The sequence below is a fragment of the Mesoplodon bidens genome (genome assembly GCF_964165515.1).
Source record: "Mesoplodon bidens genome assembly, chromosome: 5".
NCBI classification, from domain to species: domain Eukaryota; kingdom Metazoa; phylum Chordata; class Mammalia; order Artiodactyla; family Ziphiidae; genus Mesoplodon; species Mesoplodon bidens.
This window is the reverse complement of record NC_138161.1, coordinates 6,613,008-6,634,056: the sequence shown is the minus strand read 5'-3', so window position 1 is coordinate 6,634,056 and position 21,049 is coordinate 6,613,008. Positions and strand designations below refer to the sequence as shown.

At 43.0% G+C, this 21,049-nt stretch overlaps 1 protein-coding gene across 1 annotated transcript; it reads right to left on the bottom strand.

The window, feature by feature from the left end:
• Window positions 1–626: 626 nt before the first annotated feature.
• Window positions 627–7,128, bottom strand: HMGN1 (high mobility group nucleosome binding domain 1). Its single transcript, XM_081235492.1, has 6 exons — window positions 6,931–7,128; window positions 6,578–6,610; window positions 6,461–6,490; window positions 6,328–6,378; window positions 3,139–3,267; window positions 627–1,505 (listed from the first exon to the last, which is right to left on the bottom strand). Exons 1-6 carry the CDS (start codon window positions 6,943–6,945, stop codon window positions 1,458–1,460), a joined length of 306 nt encoding a protein of 101 aa, XP_081091618.1. The 5' UTR covers window positions 6,946–7,128; the 3' UTR covers window positions 627–1,457.
• Window positions 7,129–21,049: the final 13,921 nt, after the last annotated feature.

Sequence of the window (21,049 nt, the reverse complement as noted above, 5' to 3'; positions counted from 1 at the left end):
CAGGCCACACAGCAACGTAGCATGTAGGACCTTAGCACCCCAACTAGGGACTGAACCTGCAGCCCCTGCATTGGAAGCAGTTTTAACCACTGGACGGCCAGGGAAGTCCCCCCAGACTAATTTTTAAAGCATTCTTGCCTCCTACTAATCAAGTCCACAGGCAAAATAACATCAAACGTAGAGTTCTAAACTTCGTTCCAAGGCCTCTCCCTCTTTAGTGGTGACCTTGGCAAGGTGCCATCTCTGGCTCCACTTCTGCATTTGCCAAATCAGCAGTGTTCAGTACCACCTCTAAAGACTATTTAGATGGCAAAACAGGACAAGGACTTGCATGAAAGCGACTCTCGAAAATAATACACAAATACAAACCTGTAAGATCTAGTGCTAGCTTATTCAGTATTTATAAGCTTAGTTCATAGGAAGAGTGAATAATTACGTATTTATATTGCTTCAGAGAAAAGGAGACTGATTTCCCATTAAACCAATTTAGTCACAAAAGCATCTTCAAAGTACACTGTTGAAGTATTATAGAAAAAATGAAGTATTCCACTCTTCCAAAATTTTATTAAGACTTTGAAAGAACAAATGTGAAAATTCTTTAAAATGAAATTTAAACCACAACTTAATTCATGTGCTTCAAGAAATTCTTTCATAATTGAGATTTTATTGGTTGTTTTGAGGATCAGTACACAGACATTTCAATTTGTACACAATTCTCAACATACGTACCAAAAACCTAAAAAAATCATGTAGTTGTGATTCTTTTCTCAACAGTTATTCCAGTGACTTTCCAGCTTAAAATTTGGGGGCAAATTTTCCTTCACAGGATATCAAGTACCAATATCTTCAAATATTGATATGCTGTTCCATTGTAAGTCCCACTAATTCACAATTTAATATCATATACACTACATACTCAAATTGTCAATCGTTCACAGCACATTAACAGTTACTAGAAGAACTGGACTACCACGACCAAAGATGTTACAGAGTGCACAAAATTCTGCCCAGGAGAGCCAAGATCAAGGGGTGAGTGGTTTGCTTTAGGAAACAATTCTACCAAAAACAACGTGGGAAGAGAAGTAATTTAAAGTGTTTAAGACATTAAATGCACAGCTGACTCCAAACTGCCATTAAGTATGCTTTGTATTACAGGATATAAAAGCTACCCTCCATCTGTGGAATGTTAAGCTGACACCCAAGACAATCAAAGCCTCCCATATTCAATATCCCACTATTTTCTGGTTGTACCAAAAAATAAACAACCAGCAAATGATTTCACCTCTTAAAAAAAAGCATTTACACTTTAAAAATGGGATGAGGTGGGATTCCTTCCTTTTTAAAAATGTTTCTAGAGCTACTAAAAAACTTGCATTTACAAAATAGTTGATAAAAATATTCCTCTGGATTGTACAAGAAGGGAGACAGGGACCACTGATAGGACCAGGTGTGTGATATTAATCAGACTTGGCTTCTTTCTCTCCTGCTTCATCAGAAGCTGTGCTCTGCAAAATCAAAGGAAAAACAGTGATCGAACATTTGACTTCTGTGTCAGTGCTATAATGTTAGAGATATTTAGCATTTAATACAGTGTAAGTTTTACTCATTACAACTATTATTAAGTCTTAACAATACATTCAACCCTCATTATTTGTAGATTCTGTATTTATAAATTTACTGACTCACTAAAATTTGTAACCCCAAAATCAATACTCATGTTTCATGTTCCGTGGTCATGTACGTGCAGATACAGAGCAGCAAAAAATATGAGTCACCTGACACAGACCTTCCCAGCTGAGGCCCTTCTGCCTTGTTTCAGCTGTAACACTGTAAACAAGTGTCTTTTTCACACTCTATTTAGTGCCACACATTTCACATTTTTTTTGTGCTTTTGGTCAACAACGTTGACTAGACAAGTATAGTGTTGTCCAGTACTATGTACCGTGCAAGAAGGTTGTGACGTGCCACGTGGAGAAGACACACGTTAGACAGCTTCACTGAGGCACGAGTTACGGTGCTGTTTCTGTTGGCCCTGAGTTCAATATTAACTTACCAAAAACATACATTAAACAGACACACATAAAATAAGGTTGTGGTTTGATCTGTTGGATGGAAATGTTGTGATGAGAACATTTTGAGAATTTCCACTATGAGCAACTGTCCAGTACATAGAGCAACCTTATAGAACATAACCATCATGGATACCGAGAATCAACCGTAGTTGATAAAAGGGATCAGAAGGCCTCATTCGCCCCTTGTAACTGGATTAGTTAATTTCATTTTACTGTCATACAATATTTGACTTCGGGTTAGATTTAGGAATTTGAGACTGCAGATCAGAGGAGTGAGTAGTTATTACTTTAAAATCTGATCTATAAATATAAAAGTCTAAAAATTAATATTCTATTTATATTTTCTGCTTAGCCAACGTTAAAAAAAAAAAAGGCTTGGCTTAAAAAGTTATTTACCACAACCTTGCAACACACTTTTTTTTTTTTAAAGGTAAAACCTCTTTTTCTCAGAGCTTAAAAGGATAAAGATTAAGGACATCGATCTTTTTAATTGCTTAATCTAAGTTACTACTTAATCCTAGATAATTGGCTTTTAAGAAAAATAAGCCTTCTTTATTAGAAAGTGGGAAAAGTATGACAAACGAAGGGAATCGATTAAAAAAAATTTAAAGCAATATCCAGAATATAAAAACCAAACAAGATTATTAACAGTTCTACAGATGGCAATTTGGAAAAAAAAAAAGACTAGAATATTTGTTTAAAGAAAACCCCTAGGTCATGTTAAAGAAAGAAAAATGTGTTCTACCATTTAGTAAATTAAATCTTTTTAAAAACTCACACCAGCAATTAAATTAATGAACCCCATATACAATAAAGATCATGAATCTGAGTTTGAAATTCTGAGTACATTACAATTTCTTGTTCACTCACTTAAAAAACCCATTTACACATATATTTTCAAATATGATCTAATGCACAAAAATAATCTGTCCATTCACTTGGGACTTACTGTACAAAACTTTGTTCAATATCATAAAGGATAAAGACTGCTTTATCCGCTACATAAAAATATAGTTTATCATCCACTCTTCAGAGTCAAAATGAACAACACACAAACACTTCTGACCTCCTCATTTTTAGTTTCTCCATTTTCTGCAGGTAAGTCTTCTTTAGTCTCTTGGTTAGCCACTTCAGCCTGTTTTCCCTTTGCTCCCCTTTTCCCTTTTGTTTGCACTTTTTTGTCGGAAGATTTATCCTGTGACAGAACAAGAGTATATTTTAAGTATCAACTCTGCACTTACTAACATTTTCTGACTTGCTAGAGAGATTGCATCCACCGCAGTTGCAACGTTAATGCAGTTGTGTGTCACTCTGAGTTACAGGACACACCTTAAGGTCCACCCCCAGTAATCAGGACCACACAGCACACTGAGGAAACCCCTAACAGCACCTGCACACCAAGCGTCATCAGACTTACAACAATTAAACCTAAAGCCTCAGCTACAACCCTTCTCCACTTTCTCAATTACCTGCTATTCTCTAAAGTTCCACATGAGAGAACAAATGAAGTGAAGAACTGCTGGAGGAATCTCTTCCCCACTGTAACCCTACCCACCCCCAAACTCTTTAAGCAGGAAAAATAATCAAACTGTCAAATAACCACTGTCTTGACAAGATGGTTACCCTAACAGTAAGACCATTCACCTGAGAAAAGCACCATGTTGTTAAGGTCAGACTGACTATCCTACTACAGTTCTGCTACAGTTAGTCCCTTGATATCATATAATGAGTAGCTAAAAGGATCAATTTTGAGTTTATCGTTTTCATTTAGGTGTTTGAAGAACCTGAAAAGCACAGGTGTTAGTATGATGATAAAAGAGATTCAAAGGTTAAGCCACTTTAAAGTAATATAAAACAGTATTTCTGGACACCATCAACTGGGAAGGCGACACTTAAGTATTTCCTGTAAGTAGAGAATGTAATTAACAGCCGACTTAGATAAGACCAATAGTGACCGATACTTCTATAATGGCATTCCATACATGAATGCATGACAACTACTAGTAATTCAGTATCTTTAGAATAAATAATAAATTACCTAAACAAACATATTTGGGACAACACTGCTACATACATTGCCACCATGAAGCGTGACAATCGTTTCTGTATTTAAAAACGATTCTTTTATAATCTGATTTCTTTAGATTTCTCATTAATAACCATTATCACAGTAACATAAAAATGTAAAACCTGAAACGTGAAAACAGAATTATTCAATAGCCTGGACTGAAATAATACCATTTTAACTATTAACAGCTGGAAAATGACACAAAACAAAATAAATCAATACATCTGTAGTATGGTAATCAATACATCAAAAGCTTTACCTTCTGTTTAAGGCTTTAAAACGATTCGGTTAGGAAGACAAAGATATATTACTGAAACTAAAAGGGAAAAAATGCTCCTCCCCTCTCCCCATCATTTTTCCTTTGGGACAACTGAACTGACAAGTTTGTTTCTCAAGGAACACTGCCGTGAAAACTTACCTGTTGATTATATCTGACGTCCCAAACCCAATTGGAGGTAAAATTTGAACTTTTTTCATTAAAAAACTATTATAGGGCAAATCAAAATACAGACGCAGGTAAATAAAGAAAGAAAAATTTGGGCTTCCTTGGCGGCACAGTGGTTAAGAATCCGCCTGCCAATGCAGGGGACATGGGTTTGAGCCCTGGTCCGGGAAGATCCCACATGCCGCGGAGCAACTAAGCCCACATGCCACAACTACTGAGCCTGTGCCCTAGAGCCCGTGAGCCGCAACTACTGAGCCCGCGTGCTGCAACTACTGAAGCCCGTGCTCCTAGAGCCCGTGCTCTGCAACAAGAGAAGCCGTTGCAATGAGAAGCCCGCACACTGCAACGAAGAGTACTCCCCGCTCGCCACAACTAGAGAAAGCCTGCACGCAGCAATGAAGACCCAAGACTGCCAATAAAAATAAAATAATTTTTTTAAAAAATTAAAGAAAATTTTAAGAGAAAACAGGCATGGTACTCCAGCCAATCAGTTTATTTTTAAAAGCAAATAATAAAACATGTGTAATAATTAACAGTACACTGTTCAAGCAGACTTTTTGCAACCAGAGCCACTATTTTCCCCGCCTACTCGTATTTCTCCTACAGAAGTACCCCATTGTTTTCTGGTGTAAGAAACTTCAAGTTGACATACTACGCCTACACCGTCCTTGAACCCTCTTAAAAAGGATCACAAAACAGAACTTTCTATTGGAAAAACGTTAAGATGTTTACACTCAGCTCTGTACAATGTTTAAAGAAAGAAATGAAAGAAATCTTTGATTATGCAGTGTGTACCTTTCACCTTCACTTGTAGGAAAGGGGTAATGACGATAAGGATTTTGGGGAGAGGAGACTTCTAATAGCAAACGCCCACTTAAGTTTTGAGTACACAGAAATTAATCACACCATGAATTTCCCCTGAAGAACAAGGAAGAGCTTTACAGAGGGCGGTATCAAGGCTAAATCCAAACCAAAGTTACAAATCACATGCACACATTTAGCTTTTCCAACTTAAAGTTTTCAAAGCTACATATATATATCCAACAACTACCCAAAGACCGGCAATGTGAATAAAGCAATCACGAATCTATTCTAGAGCAGCAACCATTATACTATTTACGATAAAATAACTTAGTGAACTCCTATACATATAATGGTATATAAAATACTTTTAGAAGACTGTTAATCATGTTTTCAGAGAACACAGCTCTTGATCTACCCCTGGACATAAGATATGTCCCTCTACCTTGCCTCGAGCACCTTATATGCAAAAACTTACACATTCCCCATCTCCTGGCCTCAGTCCTAGCCTTGCTGATATTGTCAAAAGAGGAAGTACAAGCATGCAACCAACAGAGGATCCCTAACCAAAACATACACAACACAAATAGTGGATTTCCCTGGTAAGCGAAAGTTATTCTCCAATATTTTTAGCCGTCTTAAGCTTCCCAAATTCTGCAGCAGCATTAAGGTGATACATTATGTTCCCGTAAACCGGGAGGATGACTACATCTACTGTATTTCACCCAAACCAGAAAAAGCATTGTTTACTGAAATTACTATAACATAAAATTAAAGTGATAAATAAGGTAACACTACGACTTTTTAGGAGGCTATGACATCAAACTGTAGTTGATTTCGAGATACTCAAAGTCAAGACCTCAGCTGCTGGCAATGCGCGTTAGGTAGCACTGCAGCATTTCGAAGACACCACGATCTCTTAAGGTGAGTGTGAAACCTACCTTTCCTGCCGCCTTTTTTGGCTTCGTTTCCACTTTTGCAGGAGCCGGTTTCTGAAAGGCAAGGATAGCACTGAGTCTCCTCCCTGGGTACGATCCCACGGAAAAGAAAGGTCAAGGGGCTCGCTTTACTTACAGCTGACAACCTCGCCGATCTCCTCTTGGGCTGTGGGAGAAAAAAAGGGAAAATGAGCAAGGAATGCGGGGTGCGGTGCAAACCGAAACCACCCCCGGGAGAGGAGCGGGGTCTTACCTCCTCCTTCGCCGCCCCCTCGGCGGAGCTGACCTGCGGGAGAAAGCAGACGGCGAGTGGACGCAGCCCGCAAACAAAAGTGCCCGCGCGCCCCGCGCCCGCCCGCGAGAACAATGCCCGGCCGCGTGACGTCAGCGGCTTCCCGCCGCCGCGTTCGAATCTCCCACCCTGCTCCTCGGGCCGCCGAACGTTCCAGAACGGCGCGCCCGGGGCCGCCGAGCGCCCGCCCGCCGTAGGTCCGGGCGCCTCCCGGGCCCAGCGCTGCCGAGAGCGCGGCGGGCCTGGGCTTCGCGGGGCGCCGGGGCCGGCCGGCCGGCGGAGGGGGGTGTGTGCGGGCCGCGGCCGCCGCTCACCTTCCTCTTGGGCATCGTGGCGGCGGGGCGGGCGCGTGCCGGGTGCCTGCGGGCCGCGGCGCGCCGAGAGCCTTCACGAAGCTGGGCTGCCTGGCCGCTACCGCTCCTCCCGCCGCCCGAGCTGCTGGGACCCGCGGCGGGGGCGGTGGGAGAACCGGATGGAACCGGATTGGGAGCCCGCCCCCTCCTCCCCCCGCATCCCCCAGCCGCGGGCTCCCCCTCCCCGTCGGCCGAGCCGCCCCCCGCCCCCGCCCATTGGCTACGGGGCCCACCGCGCCGCGGCCCGGGCCCCGAATAGGTGAGGCGGGCCGTCACTCGACCACTGCGCCCCGCCCCCGCTCTCGGCGCCCCTACCCGCCCGCAGTCTCGCAGGGCCCCAGACCCAGGCGAGGGGGCGGGGCCCCACAGGCAGCTCTCGCCTCACGGTAGTTTGTTTGAAGCTGAGCTGCAAAGTGCGGTCTGCGCGCCGATTGGCGGAGGCCCGCCACGTGGTCGCCGGGTGAGCCCGCTCACCACCCTGGTGGATACCTGAGAGCCCGTCAGCGCCCTGAAAAGCCCAGGATATGGTCTCTCCCCTCTAGGGTCAATTGGATCTCACAGACTGGGAAGGGAGAGACAACAGGTTCAAGTACGAACCAATTTCTCCCACCTCAGTCAGTAAGAAAGGCTATCTAATAGGTCTCCCGTCTCGCTGGTCTCCGGGAAGTGGGTCCTAGTGCGCAGGAGCGGGAAGGGAGGCCGTGGGAAGGAAAGTCGGCGCGGGCACGCGCGGGGCTCCACAGCGCAGGCGCGGGTCTTTGCGAAGGACATTTAATTGCGGCCCGGCTATCATACAAGGTTGCTCGCGGTCGGGCCTTTCTGTAGCTTTTTTAAAGTCATTCGTCCATTGGGGGGCCGGGGGTGCAGGCGGTTTGTCTCAGGAGCATAGTGGGCGTCTGAGTCCCGGCCCCCACCGGCCCTAGGACGCGTGCCCACTCTCAGACCCCCGGCCGGCTGATCTACTCCTGCGCAGAAGTGAAACAGGAAGCACACCTATCCGGCTCCTGCCTGTTTTTTAACCACGTGGCTCACCTAAGCACCTTTCTGAGGTGGAAAGAGCTTAAGGCTGGGGTGTCTGAGCTGGGAACCCCGGAACCTGTACTTGTTAACTCAGTTTCTTTAATGAATAAGAAAATTATGTTTAGAAGGACTGATTCAGTTGGGTTGATGCAGAAAAATTTTTAATCGGAAAATTGCCAGCTGGAATTCATGGAGAAGAAGAAACACTGGAGTACTTTGAGTCCGAAAATTTGGAAACAGACTAAATGTCCACCATTTGAAAGGCCCGGAGAAACTATGACACCTTCACCTTCACGTAGTAGATTAATGAGCTACGTATTCTAGTCATTCGAAAAAGAATGAGGCCGCTCCACGGAAGAAGTGAATTTTGAAAACCACTAGTCAGACTCTGACTCCTGATCAGTAACTCTAGTGCCTTCCCTTCTCATTCAAGAAATTATTGAACTTCCCTAGTGGTCCAGTGGTTAAGACGCTGCGCTTCCACTGCAGGGGCCGCGGGTTCCTGGTGGGGGGTCTACGATCCTGCATGCTGCGCTGCTCCGCCAAAAAAAAATGAAAATAAAATCTCAAGTCCTTAAAGTGGCTTATATACTCCTCTGCCATCTGACCCACTTCAAAAGGTTTTCACCGCTGCTTCCCTCGGTTCACCTTCCCAGCCTCAAGTAGGCGGGCAGTCCTGCTTCAGGACTTGTCATCTGCTGCTCCCTCTGCCTGGACTGCTTCATGCACTGCGTCAGACCAGTGCTGCTCTATTCCTCATCCCCTTTGGATCTTTGCACAGATGTCACCGTCTCATTGAGGCCTTTCTTGACCTTTCAGTTTAGGATTGCAACTCCCCATCTCCTGTTATCTGCACAGCATCTATTGAGACTAAATGGCTATATTAAGTATAAAGTTATACGTTCATTGTATATTTCAGGAAGAAGCACAAGGACGTGGTGCCAGTGGTTGCCTTTGGGAAGAACAATTGGGAGTAAGGTAAGATGGAAATTTATCCTTTTCTCTCTCTCTCTCTTTTTTTTTTTTTTGCCGAGAACACTAATTTTTTTCTTTTCTTCTTCTTGAGATCCATTCTGGCAATCCTGTCCCTCTCTAATATAATCTCCCCTTTTTCTGTTTCTTCCTTTCACATCACCTTGCATATTTCCTTTATGGCTCTGATCACATTCTGTAATTGCTTTATGTGTTTAGTTATTTGTTGCCTGTCTCCCTCACAGGACTATGAGTTCCATGAGGGTAGGAACCCTGTTCATCTTGACACCACTTCGTTCCCAGAAACTATTACACGTTTGTTGAATCAGTAATTTTTTTAGATTGAAGTATAGTCGATTTACAGTGTTGTGTTAGTTTCAGGTGTACAGCACAGTGATTCATTTATACATATGCATATATTCTTTTTCAGATGCTTTTCCCATATAGGTTATTTTTCTTTATTTTCCCCCTCTCCTATGTGCATTAAAAAATGATAGCATCAGAGAGTCCAAGTTTGTAGCACAAACATGTAGTGAGCACCTTCCCTGTGCCAGTCATTGTGATAGGCCCTGGGGTAGAGAGACTGAAGGCAGGACACTATTCCCACGGACTTGGGGTGGTAGTTTAGTGGAGAGAATAAAGTACACAAATTGGCCTGGCCTAGTAAGGGAAAGGGGAAGCCAGAGGAAGAGGGACAGCACATCTCAAGGCGTGCAGACTTAACAGAACGTGACGGCCGTCCAGAGTCCTCAGAATGGCATGGATGGGCCCATTGACGGTGGAAAGTGAAGATTAAAGAAAAGAGGCAGAAAAAAGGGCAGCCTGCAGAAAGCATTTGATGCCAGGCTAAGGGGTTTGGCCATTATCCAAGGAGTGGGAGACATTGAAAAGTTTTGGGGTTTTTTTGTTTGTTTGTTTTGTTTTGTTTTCTGCTGTGCAGTTTGCAGGGTCTTAGTTCCCTGACCAGGGACTGAACCCGGGCCCTCAGCAGTGAGAGTTCGGAGTCCTCATCGCTGGACCGCCAGGGAATCCCATACGGTCTTAATCAAGGGATGATGTCCTGAGATGTCAACCTCATGAAGATCTTTCTCCCATGAGAACTGAAGATGCACTAGGCCAGAGGTGAGAGACTTGTGGCCTACAGATGTCTGCTTTGGTCGGGATTTTTTTAAAGTTGCCAAAACAAGCACGTGGAGCAACCGAGAACACAGTAGGAAAACTGTTAGTATCTTTTAAAAGCTAAACAGTTACTCCATGACTCAGTAATGCCACTCCTAGAAACATACCCAACAAAAATGCTTACGTCTGTTCACAAGAAGACATGAAATAGAATATTCATATCTGAACTATTTTATAGGCCCAAACTGGCAGCAACTTAGATGCCCACCAACAGGAGAATGGATGAATAAATGGAAAAGTATGATCAATAAGAAACAGCTGTCTGCAACTCCACACAAGAGGTGGATGAATCTCACAAGCACAATGTTGAGAGAAAGATGCCAGACCACAGTACTTGTGATCCTGTTCGTACACTGTACTAAGGCAGGCACAACGAATCTAGTCTGTCTGAAGTCAAGATAGTAGTTGGGGTAGGTGGGGGGGTAGTGACTGGAACAGAGCAGTGGAGGGCTTTAGGGAGCTGGCCATCTTCCAGTTCTTTTTTTTTTTTTTTTTTTCCGGTACGCGGGCCTCTCACTGTTGTGGCCTCTCCCGTTGCGGAGCACAGGCTCCGGACGCGCAGCCTCAGCGGCCATGGCTCACGGGCCCAGCCGCTCCGCGGCATGTGGGATCTTCCCGGACCGGGGCACGAACCCGTGTCCCCTGCATCAGCAGGCGGACTCTCAACCACTGCGCCACCAGGGAAGCCCCATCTTCCATTTCTTGATCTGGATGTTACTTGTACTGTTGTGTTCGCCTTGTGAATATTCATCGAGCTATGCACTTACGTATACATTTCTGGCTAGATATCAGCAGTAAAGTTTTAAAGACTTTTTTGGCAACATGTCAAAATCAGATGATTTCACATACAAATTGAGCTCTTCAGCTTCTCCTGGCCTCCACTGTGTGTGCATTCCACAGGCTGCACTTGACCTTATAACTTGCAAGGCTTCCTTTCTCCAGAGTGCCAGGGTCCCAGTGCTGCTGATTTTTCTCACCTGTGTCTTCTGCCGAGCCTCCAAAGGCATTTTAGTTTGAGATGCTTGTGTGTGAGCATGCATAATTATAGATGCCACCTTTTATATTTCTGTTTATTTTTGGAAGAAATATTTATGTGGCTCAAAATTCCAAGTGCAAAATGATTGCCGAGGGCTTCCCTAGTGGCGCAGTGGTTGAGAGTCTGCCTGCTGATGCAGGGAAAACGGATTTGGGCCCTGGTCCGGGAAGATCCCACATGCCGTGGAGCGGCTGGGCCCGTGAGCCATGGCCGCTGAGCCTGCGTGTCTGGAGCCTGTGCTCCGCAAGGGGAGAGGCCACAACAGTGAGAGGCCCGCGTACCGCAAAAAAAAAAAAAAAAAAAAAAAAAAGAGTGCCGAGAAGTCTCCATTCCACTTCTGTCCCGCCCAGATGTCTGGTTCTCTCAAGGAGGAGCCAATGTTGCTGCTGCTTGTGGATCCTTCCAGACATATTTGATGCACATACAAGCAAAAATGTGTGTGTATATATATTTTTCTTCCTTTTTCTCATTTTTCACACTGTTTGACGACTTGCATTTTTCACTTAATGGAGTTTGTTTCCTATGAGTACTTATAAGATTCCTCCTCCTTTTTATTGCTGCATCATAGTCCACTGTATAGACGTGCTAAACATTTTAAAACCAATTCTCTATTGACTGGACTTTTCAAATTGTGCCCAGTCTTTTGTTCCCACGAAGGCTGCTGCAATGAATAACCACGTATATACACGTCACGTGGCACATTGTATAAAACAACAAAATGTTCTTGCAAGTCCTGACTTAAATTGTTTCTATTATAAAGTTCACTTACGTCTTTGAAAACTTAAGATAAGGTTGGAATGTTGAATACTTAGAGGTTTTAAACAACTATAAGTCTAAAACTAACTTTTGAACCCCCAAATCTCTACAAAACCAATAAAATTTAAACTAACAGCATTAACATGAACAATGAGTTTTGCTAAAAGCAAACTGCTGCATGCCTATGGTGTTTGGCCCATATGATCTCTGTGGTGAATGTTCTGGCACCTTATGTGTACAACTGACAAGCTTTCATTCATTCAGCCCTTTGTGGTGTGACTTAGGTTTCGTGTGATATAGATAACACTATTTATGAATTAAAATCATCTATAATTTTATAGATGCTTTTATAATTACCTGTAAAACTGTAGAAAGCTGGTCCCACTTGGGGCCAAACCTAAACATGCACCCAACACAGGCACAAAAATAGGCAATGCTTGGTCAAAAGTAGCAGTCTATGCTGGGTGATCCTCAATGTCAATGGTCACCTGAACACACAGAATTTTAAAAAATCTCCAAGAGGGCTTCCCTGGTGGCGCAGTGGTTGAAAGTCCGCCTGCCGATGCAGGGGACACGGGTTCGTGCCCGGGTCCGGGAAGATCCCAAATGCCGCGGAGTGGCTGGGCCCGTGAGCCATGGCCGCTGACCCTGTGCGTCCGGAGCCTGTGCTCCACAACGGGAGAGGCCACAACAATGAGAGGCCCGCGTACTGCAAGAAAAAAAAAGAAATCCCCAAGAACCTTCAGGACCTTTGTATACATTCACAGAGGTATGCTTACCACCACTCCACCCCTGGGTCCACGTGTCCCACTTTGGAAAATCGTGCGTTGATTCAGGCTGGTCGATGAGGAGGTGCTTGCAGGAATTTTAGTTTATTTTATTCATTTATTTATTTTGGCTGTGCCGTGCAGCATACAGGATCTTAGTTCCCTAACCAGGAATGAACCTGTGCCTGCTGCAGTGGAAGCGTGGAGTCCTAACCACTGGACCACCAGGGAAGTCTCTCTCTTTTTTTTTCCCAAGGGATTTTAGAAAAAAGAATTACAGGCATAATGTAGGGCAGAATAGGTGGTGATAGACAGAGTTAAACAGTTTGCCTACCCCGTGCCAGGTGCTGTCCTAGACCTAGGGATATAGTGGTGAACACAAGAGTCAAGTTGCCTGTCCTCATGAGGCTTCCATTCTAGTGGGAGTAAAAATAAAAAAGGTAATGAGATTCTTTCACAGGGTGACAGTGCCTTGAAGGAAGAAAACTCTCACAATATAGAATGTGCTGCAGGCACGCCGAATGGGGCTAGTAGATGGGATAGTCAGGAGGGGTCTCTGGGGAGAGAAGTGAAGGGTAAGATGACCTGGCCTCTGGGGGATCTGAGGGAGAAGCCTCTGGACAGAGGAGACAGCTCGTACAAAGGTCCTGGGGTAGGACTGACCTTGGCGAGTTGGAAGGAGGGAAACATGTTGTAGTTAGAGAAGAAAGCAGTGGCCAGGATGTGAGGGCAGTGGCGGAGCTATGAAGGGGACTTATGTCACTGATCTGGACTCCAAATAGAGGTCAGGCTGAGAGGCTGGGATGTGAAGTCTGGTTGCTGGGAGGAGGCATGGGAGACCAGAGGAGACATTTAATGTTGTCTAGGCAACAAATGACTAGGATGTTGGCTGTGGGGATGGAGATCAGTGGAGGGAGGGATTTGGGATGTGTTGTTTTTTTTTTTTCTTTAATTAGCAGTAATCTCTTTTTTTTTTTTTTTTTTTTTTTTGCAGTACGCTGTTGTGGCCTCTCACTGTTGTGGCCTCTCCTGTTGCAGAGCACAGGCTCCAGACGTGCAGGCTCAGCGGCCATGGCTCATGGGCCCAGCCACTCCGCGGCATGTGGGATCTTCCCGGACGAGGGCACGAACCCATGTCCCCTGAATCGGCAGGCGGACTCTCAACCACTGCGCCACCAGGGAAGCCCTGGGATGTGTTTTGGTGGAGGTAACTGACAGGATTCTTCAGTGGATTGGTTGGGAGGGAGAGGAGAGAGAGTTTTGGCTAGGAGTAGTAGAAGCCCAAGTCAGCATAAACAATAAGAAGATGGATTATCTCCCACGACAGAGTGTTCCAGACTGGGGGATTCAGCGGCTTACTGTATTATCACAGTCTCAGGTTCTTTTCTGCCTTTTGCTGTGCTTCTGACTGCTATAGACTCCTTCTTCTGAGTTGGCTTCATCCTCAGTCTGGAAGTGCAATTCCAGATGTCACATCCAGATTTATAGCATCCAGGCAAAGCGTGTCTCTTTTCCCAGAAGCCCTCACTCGATTGCCTTTACTTACTGGTCAGAACTGGGTCACATGCAAGGGGGGATGGGATACTCTTAGAGCAAATCAAGTCCACCCCTGGAGTCGGGGGTAGGGCCAGGAGTAGAGGGTGTGGATGCCTGAACAAAATAAGGGCCCCGTGAGGAAGGACAAAGAGGGGAATGGGCTGGTCATCATCTGTGTCCAGTAGGCTGTGTGGATGGGGAGACACTCACCAGGTTGGAGACACAGGGGGCTTGAGGGGAAGCAGGTGGGTTTGGTGTTGACACATTGAGTTTGAAGTGCTTAGGGAATGTCCAGTGTTCAGCAGGCAGTTGGATCTACATGTCTGGAGCTTTGGGGAAGGACACAGCTGAAAGAAGTGATGTGCTGTGAGGGCTGAGACCACAGGGATGTGGATAGTCACATAGGGATTGGAAAATGTCTACCACACTGACGACTAAGGATGTCACCAACTGTCCTGATGGAGCAGTTTCAGCGAGTGGTAGGGAGGGAACCAGACTTAAGTTAAAGAGGGTAGAAAGGAAGAAGTGGGAAGAGTTCCACACCCTATTGCACTGTGCTGAATTGTACTGTATCCCAAGAAGCCCAGTGTCTGGGCCAGTTTGTCCATGTGGTGAAGATGGAAGATAAACTAGGACAGGTGTGAGCCTGTGAGCAAAAGGTGCGAAGGGAGATGATGGTCAGAGCACTTGAATGCCTGTTGTTCACTTCTCTGCTGGATATCCAAGTTGCTGCAGAAAGATGAGATGCAAAGGATGCAGATGAAAGCAAAGATACAGGCCCTGATACAGGAGCTCTCAAGGACCACTATGCTCCATGAGTTGGCCAGAAATGCCCCAACACAAACAAAGAGCCCAAAGATGACCATTAGACATAGAACTTACCATGCAGTGTATATTTCTAGCCTGCTTGCAAACTTTATGGATACATGACTATATAAATACTTGTTATTAGATAAGATCACTGGAATTATTGTTATAAGCTTTCCCTTCCACCAGTCCATAGTATCGATTGTTATTTTAGAAAGAACACTAAGGAAAAAATTGGAAACTGGAAAATGGCCACATTATTCTTTCCTGCTCCCTAGATGAGTTTGGCTTTCCAACTATGAAAAGGAAATGTCTTAATCTGTTCGGGCTGCTATAACAAAAATGCCATAGACTGGATGGCTTATAAACAACAGAAATATATTTCTCACCATTCTGGAGGCTAGAAAGTTCAAGATCAAGGTGATGGCAGATTCATTGTCTGGTGAGAACCCACCTCCTGGTTCATAGATTGCTGTCTTGAGCTGTGTCCTCAAGTGGCAGGAGGGGGAAGGCAGCTCTCTGGGGTCTCATTTATAAGGGCACTAATCCTATTCATGAGGGCTCCACCCCCATGACCTAATCACCCCAAAGGCCCCACCTCCTAACACCATCACATTAAGGTTTAGGTTTCAACTTTTGAATTTTGGAGGAACACAAATATTCCATCTATAGCAGGAACACTCCCTGCATGTCTTCCAGATTGCTCAGCTTCTGTGGCTTCAAAAAAGAATCACCCCTTCACATGGGCAGCCACTCTGTAATCTTTGAGGCTTGAGCAGAGAGAGTGTACTCCATCGTTAAGGGGCACTTTTTCTACCCAACTCTTGAAATCACATGAAAGTGTTCAAGGTTTCCCTGGCTTGTGTGAACTCTAAAAACAGAGGCAAAAAAATAATAATTAATTAAATAAAAGCAGAGGCAATGGTGTAGGTGTGTTCAGCTGACATGGTTTGAGGGTTGCCCCATTCATAAACCTACAGGAGGAAGCTGTCTCAAATTTGGTGAGATGTTGCCCCGCATCTGTGGTTTGGAGTGTTGGCTAGAAGAACAATTAAAAGCGGGAAAAAAATGTTTTCTTAATTCTACTTTTACATTTTTCAGATAATAGTAATAAAAGATTTCTTTCTGAATCCTTTCTTAGATTGTAACTGACACATTGTAATTGTTGAAGAACTCCCTTTGGTGTAATTTTCATTAAGGAAAAAATGGGAAGAAAGGGATCAGAATGTGACATTTCATTACAGTTAAATGATATAGAATGTGATTCCCATCTGAATGACCTCTCATTTTCCTTTCCATTCAGAGAATAATTAGCAAAAATAGATGAGTCTTAGATATCTTTTCCTGCCTTTTGAGCCCAAGTGTAATCCAGTTTAATTATCTGACTTATGGTCTTTACTTCACATCATTTGGCATAATTTTTCTGTTGCTTGTATTGATCATATTTGCACGTCGTACAATGCTCTTTGCTCCTTTCAGTGCTACTAGGCTATGTGATCAGCTCAGCCTACCACGTTGTGTATGAAATACCATAAATTTAGGTACGATCTAAAAAGAGCTTTCCTGTTACCAAAAGTTACCTGTCCTGTCAGCTGGACCAGCAAAGTTATTCTTGCCATTAACAGCCCTAAGTGGGGTGAGTGATCTCAGACTTGTAGATTCACTGAATCTACTTATGTGCTTGTCTTGTATACAAGACATGGTGAAACTTGATGTGGAACCTTCCACCTCTCTCACCTCTGAGCCAACCTAAGGGAAAAGAGAATTGCCTCTTCCGGTGTAGTGCTAGTGAGTTCACAGTTGGTGGGAGGGCATCAGAAAGTTGTATTTTTCTCTTTTTCTTTTGGAAATTTCTAACAGAGACCCATTAATCAATCTAGTGTATTTTTCCAGGGGTGTGAGATGAAAAGAAGAAAGTATATGAAGTCCTTCGTTAGTTCTTACATGCTCAAGCTGCACACTAGATCAGGCCCCTTTGTATTTAATAGCATCCTGTACTACATTTTTAAAGTTGAAGTATAGTTGATTTACAAGGTTGTGTTAGTTTCAGGTATACAGTAAGGTGACTCAGTTATTTATATATATATATCTTCTTTTCTCTTATAGGTTGTTACAAAATATTGCGTATGGTTCCCTGTGCTATACAGTAGGTCCTGTTAGTTATCTATTTTATATATAGTAGTGTATAAATGTTAATCCCAAACTCCTAATTTATCCCTCCCTCCTCATACTACATTAAAAAAATTTATTTATTTGGTTGCACAGGGTCTTAGTTGCGGCAGGCAGCCTCCTTAGTTGTGGCTGGTGGGCTCCTTAGTTGCAGCACGTGGGCTCCTTAGTTTGTGGCATGCAAACTCTTTGTTTTGGCATGCATGTGGGATCTAGTTCCCTGACCAGGGGTCGAACCAGGGCCCCCTTCGTTGGGAGCACAGAGTCTTATCCACTGCGCCACTGGGGAAGTCCCCCTCCTCATACGACATTTTTGAAAAAAAATTTTAAATGGTGCACATAACATTATTATTTCATCCATAACCCTATTATATTTTATTTTATTTCTTTATTTTATCTTATTTTATTTTATTTATTTTAAAGGACCACTCTGACTGCTTTGGGTCTTAGGGGCTCAAGGGCAGAAGCAGGGAGACCAGTTTAGAGGTCTTTTATTTATTTACTTATTTAATTTTTTTGGCTTGGGGGATCCTAGTTCCCCAACCAGGGATCGAACCTGCGCCCTCGGCAGGGAAAGCACAGAGTCCTAACCACTGGACCGCCAGGGAATTCCCACCCTCTTTTATTTTATGTTATTTACTAACAATCTAATGAGCACCCATAAACCTGTCATCCAACCTTGGAACTAGGACAGAGGCAGTTGCTTAGATAAATCTGTGTGTACCTTCTAAAAACGTGTATGCTGGCAATTATTGACAGTACTTACAGTTATTTGTTTAGTTAAGCCCCAGGAGAACAAGGACTGAGGACATTTGGTTCATCAACATATTATACCCTGCAGGGCTTCCCTGGTGGCACAGTGGTTAAGAGTCCGCCTGACAAGGCAGGGGACATGGGTTCGAGCCCTGGTCCGCAAAGATCCCACATGCTGCGGAGCAACTAAGCCCGTGTGCCACAACTATTGAGCCCATGCGCCTAGAGCCCGTGCTACACAACAAGAGAGGCCATCGCAATGAGAAGCCCGTGCACCGCAACGAAGAGTAGCCCCCGCTCATCACAACTAGAAAGGCTGCGTGCAGCAATGAAGACCCATCGCAGCCAAAAATAAAAATAAATAAATTTATTAAAAAAATAAATATTCTATTTAAAAATATTATATCCTGCAGTTAGTAAAGTGTCTGACAGACAGAAGCCTTTAATCCCTTTAAATTAAACATTTTTTAATCTTTAAAAATTAAAAAAAAATTTTACTTGTGGTAAAAACCCACTGCATAAAACTCACCTGCCTTAAGTGTAAAATTCAATGATTCTTAGTAAATCTACACAGTTGTGCAATCATCCCCACAATCCAGTTTTAGAACATGTAAATCACCTGGAAAAAAATCCCTGCTGTCCTTTCTCAGCCAATTTTGATCACATCCTCAGCCCCAGACAGATTAACTTCCTGTTACTATAGTTTAAAATCTACTCCTCAAAAGACACCTCTAAAAGAATGAAACGATAAACCACAGACTGAGAAAATATTTGTAAAGGATATACCAGAGAGAGGACTTGTGTCCAGAATGAACTCAAAACTCTATACTAAGAAAATAACTCAGTAAAAAGGGGGGCAAAAGATTTGAACAGATACTTCATCAAGGAAGATATAAGAATGACAAATAGGCATGTGAAAACCTGCTCAATATCAGTAGTCACTAGGGAAATGCAAATATAGCAAAAAACTATAGTGAGATACGACTACACACCTATTAGAATGACTAAGATTTAAAAGACTGACCACGCGAGTATTGGCGAGAATGTAGAGGAACTGGACTCGAATTCTTCCAAAATGTTAATGTAATAAAAGACAAAGCAAGGCTATGGAAATGGTCCAGATTAAAGGAGGCCAAAGAGACATGTTAATTAAATGCAATGCCTGACCCTGGGCTAGATCTTGTAATGGAGGGAAAATGTTACAAAGGACATTATTCAGTCAACTGACAAAACTGGAATGAACACAAATGGCAGATTAAAGTATTGTATCAATGTCAACTTCACTGAGGTTGATGAATGTACTGTGATTATATAAGGGAATATTCTTAGTGATATTTTGAAAGAGGTAAAGCACAGGGGCTAAAATGTTAAAGTAGGTGAATATAAAAAAAGGGTACTGGGTGTTCTTGATACCATTTATATTTTTTGTAATTTTTCTCAGTTTGAAATTATTTTAGAATAATTTTTTAAAAAGGAAAAGCTCATGACAGTTTTATTTAGGGATAAATTTCTGGACATAGTAAAAGCCTGTGAAAATTTGAGGTCTAAATGAAATTTATTGCACTAATAACAATAAGAAGATTAATTTTTAACCTGTTGAATTTTGCATATTCAGAAGGGCTTAGCATAACAAAGAGACAAAAATAAAAACATTTTAAAGGTTATTTGGCTGTAGCAATATTTTTCTTAAATTGAGGTGAAATCAACATGACATGAATTAACCATTTTAAAGCATACAGTCCTGTGGCATTTAGTACATTCACAATGTTGTTCGACCACCATCTAGCAATAACCTTGCTGCTTTTAAAGATATTTAACATTTGCATTTAAAAATTTTGCAGAAATGCTTTTTTAAAACTTGTTAAACAAGTTTAACAAGTTTTAAAAACAACAAAATAGGTTGAATTACAATCTGTGATACTTTCCTCTCTGATTACTTCCTCACACACATACACACCACACACACACAAGAATGCTTGAATATTCAACTACGCTAAAATGCAGTTTTCCAAGACATCCTAATACTTCATTCGTTAGCTATCTTGGACCTAAAACTGGCTGCCAACATATAGACACGTCCAGTCCTCCGACAGCCACTGAGCAATATGCTGGCTATAAAATTTGTGCAAGTGAGGTATCTACCTGCACTTAGTTTGTGACAGCCAGTTACTGAAATAAACACCGCAGATTTTACCTAAGTTACTCTGAATATTGATGTACCCCTAGTTCCCGGTGGAAAGACTGTCAGTCTGTTCTTTGATTCAAGCTGGTATGTGATCATCATCATCATTTTCATTTAGTAAAACCAAGCGGGCAAAGCTAAGAAGAGGTAAATTCAGTTCCTGCTAAATTGTTCCTTCTCTTTGTCCCCTCTGTTTTCCCTGTTTTGGGAATAGTTGAGGCAATCTCATTTTCACTTTGCATTTCAGTGTTGCCTTCTCGGTGTGCCTGTCTTGAGAAGACTCTGACTCAGGTGGGCCACCCTCAGTCACTGGTCCTAAATCGCTCAGTTCTGGGCGCGTCTCTGGTCCCTGCTGACACTCCTCTGAGTCTCTGACGGAGAGTTGGTCTCTATTAGAGTACTCATTTCTCCAATCTCAGTCGTGATTGGTTTAAAATCAACATAAAAGTCACTGATAAGGGAGGGTGGGAGGGAGACGCAAAAGGGAGGGGATATGGGAACATATGTATATGTATAACTGATTAAATTTGTTATAAAGCAAAAAAATAAAAATAAATAAAGAAAAATTAAAAAGATCATGTCGGACTTGTGACCTTGACCTTCAGAACTGTGGGATAAATTGGTATTGTTTAAAGCTTCCACGTTTGTGGTAATTTGTTACAGCAGCAATGGGAAACTAATACCCTGACTTTCCAGAAGAAAAAAAAAAAAAAAAGTCACTGATATAGGGCTTGCTAAACACATTCTCTGAAGTCCTATGAAGAGGAGTTGTATTATGTTAGAGGTTCCAAGACCTGTTTGTTTTGAACAAGAAGCCCCATGGTGTTAGTATTTTCTGCCAGTCTTGCTCTGGACTGAAATCCATTTGGGACATTATCACAATCTTTATTTTCTATGGGACGG

Bases quoted from the DNA above. Each gene is read 5' to 3' on its own strand.
- HMGN1 (XM_081235492.1), bottom strand. The intron at 6,491-6,577 runs GTAAGACCCCGC...TTTCTCCCACAG, and splicing joins AGGGGGCGGCGAAGGAGGAG to CCCAAGAGGAGATCGGCGAG. The intron at 3,268-6,327 runs GTAGGTTTCACA...GTTCTGTCACAG, and splicing joins CAAAAAAGGCGGCAGGAAAG to GATAAATCTTCCGACAAAAA.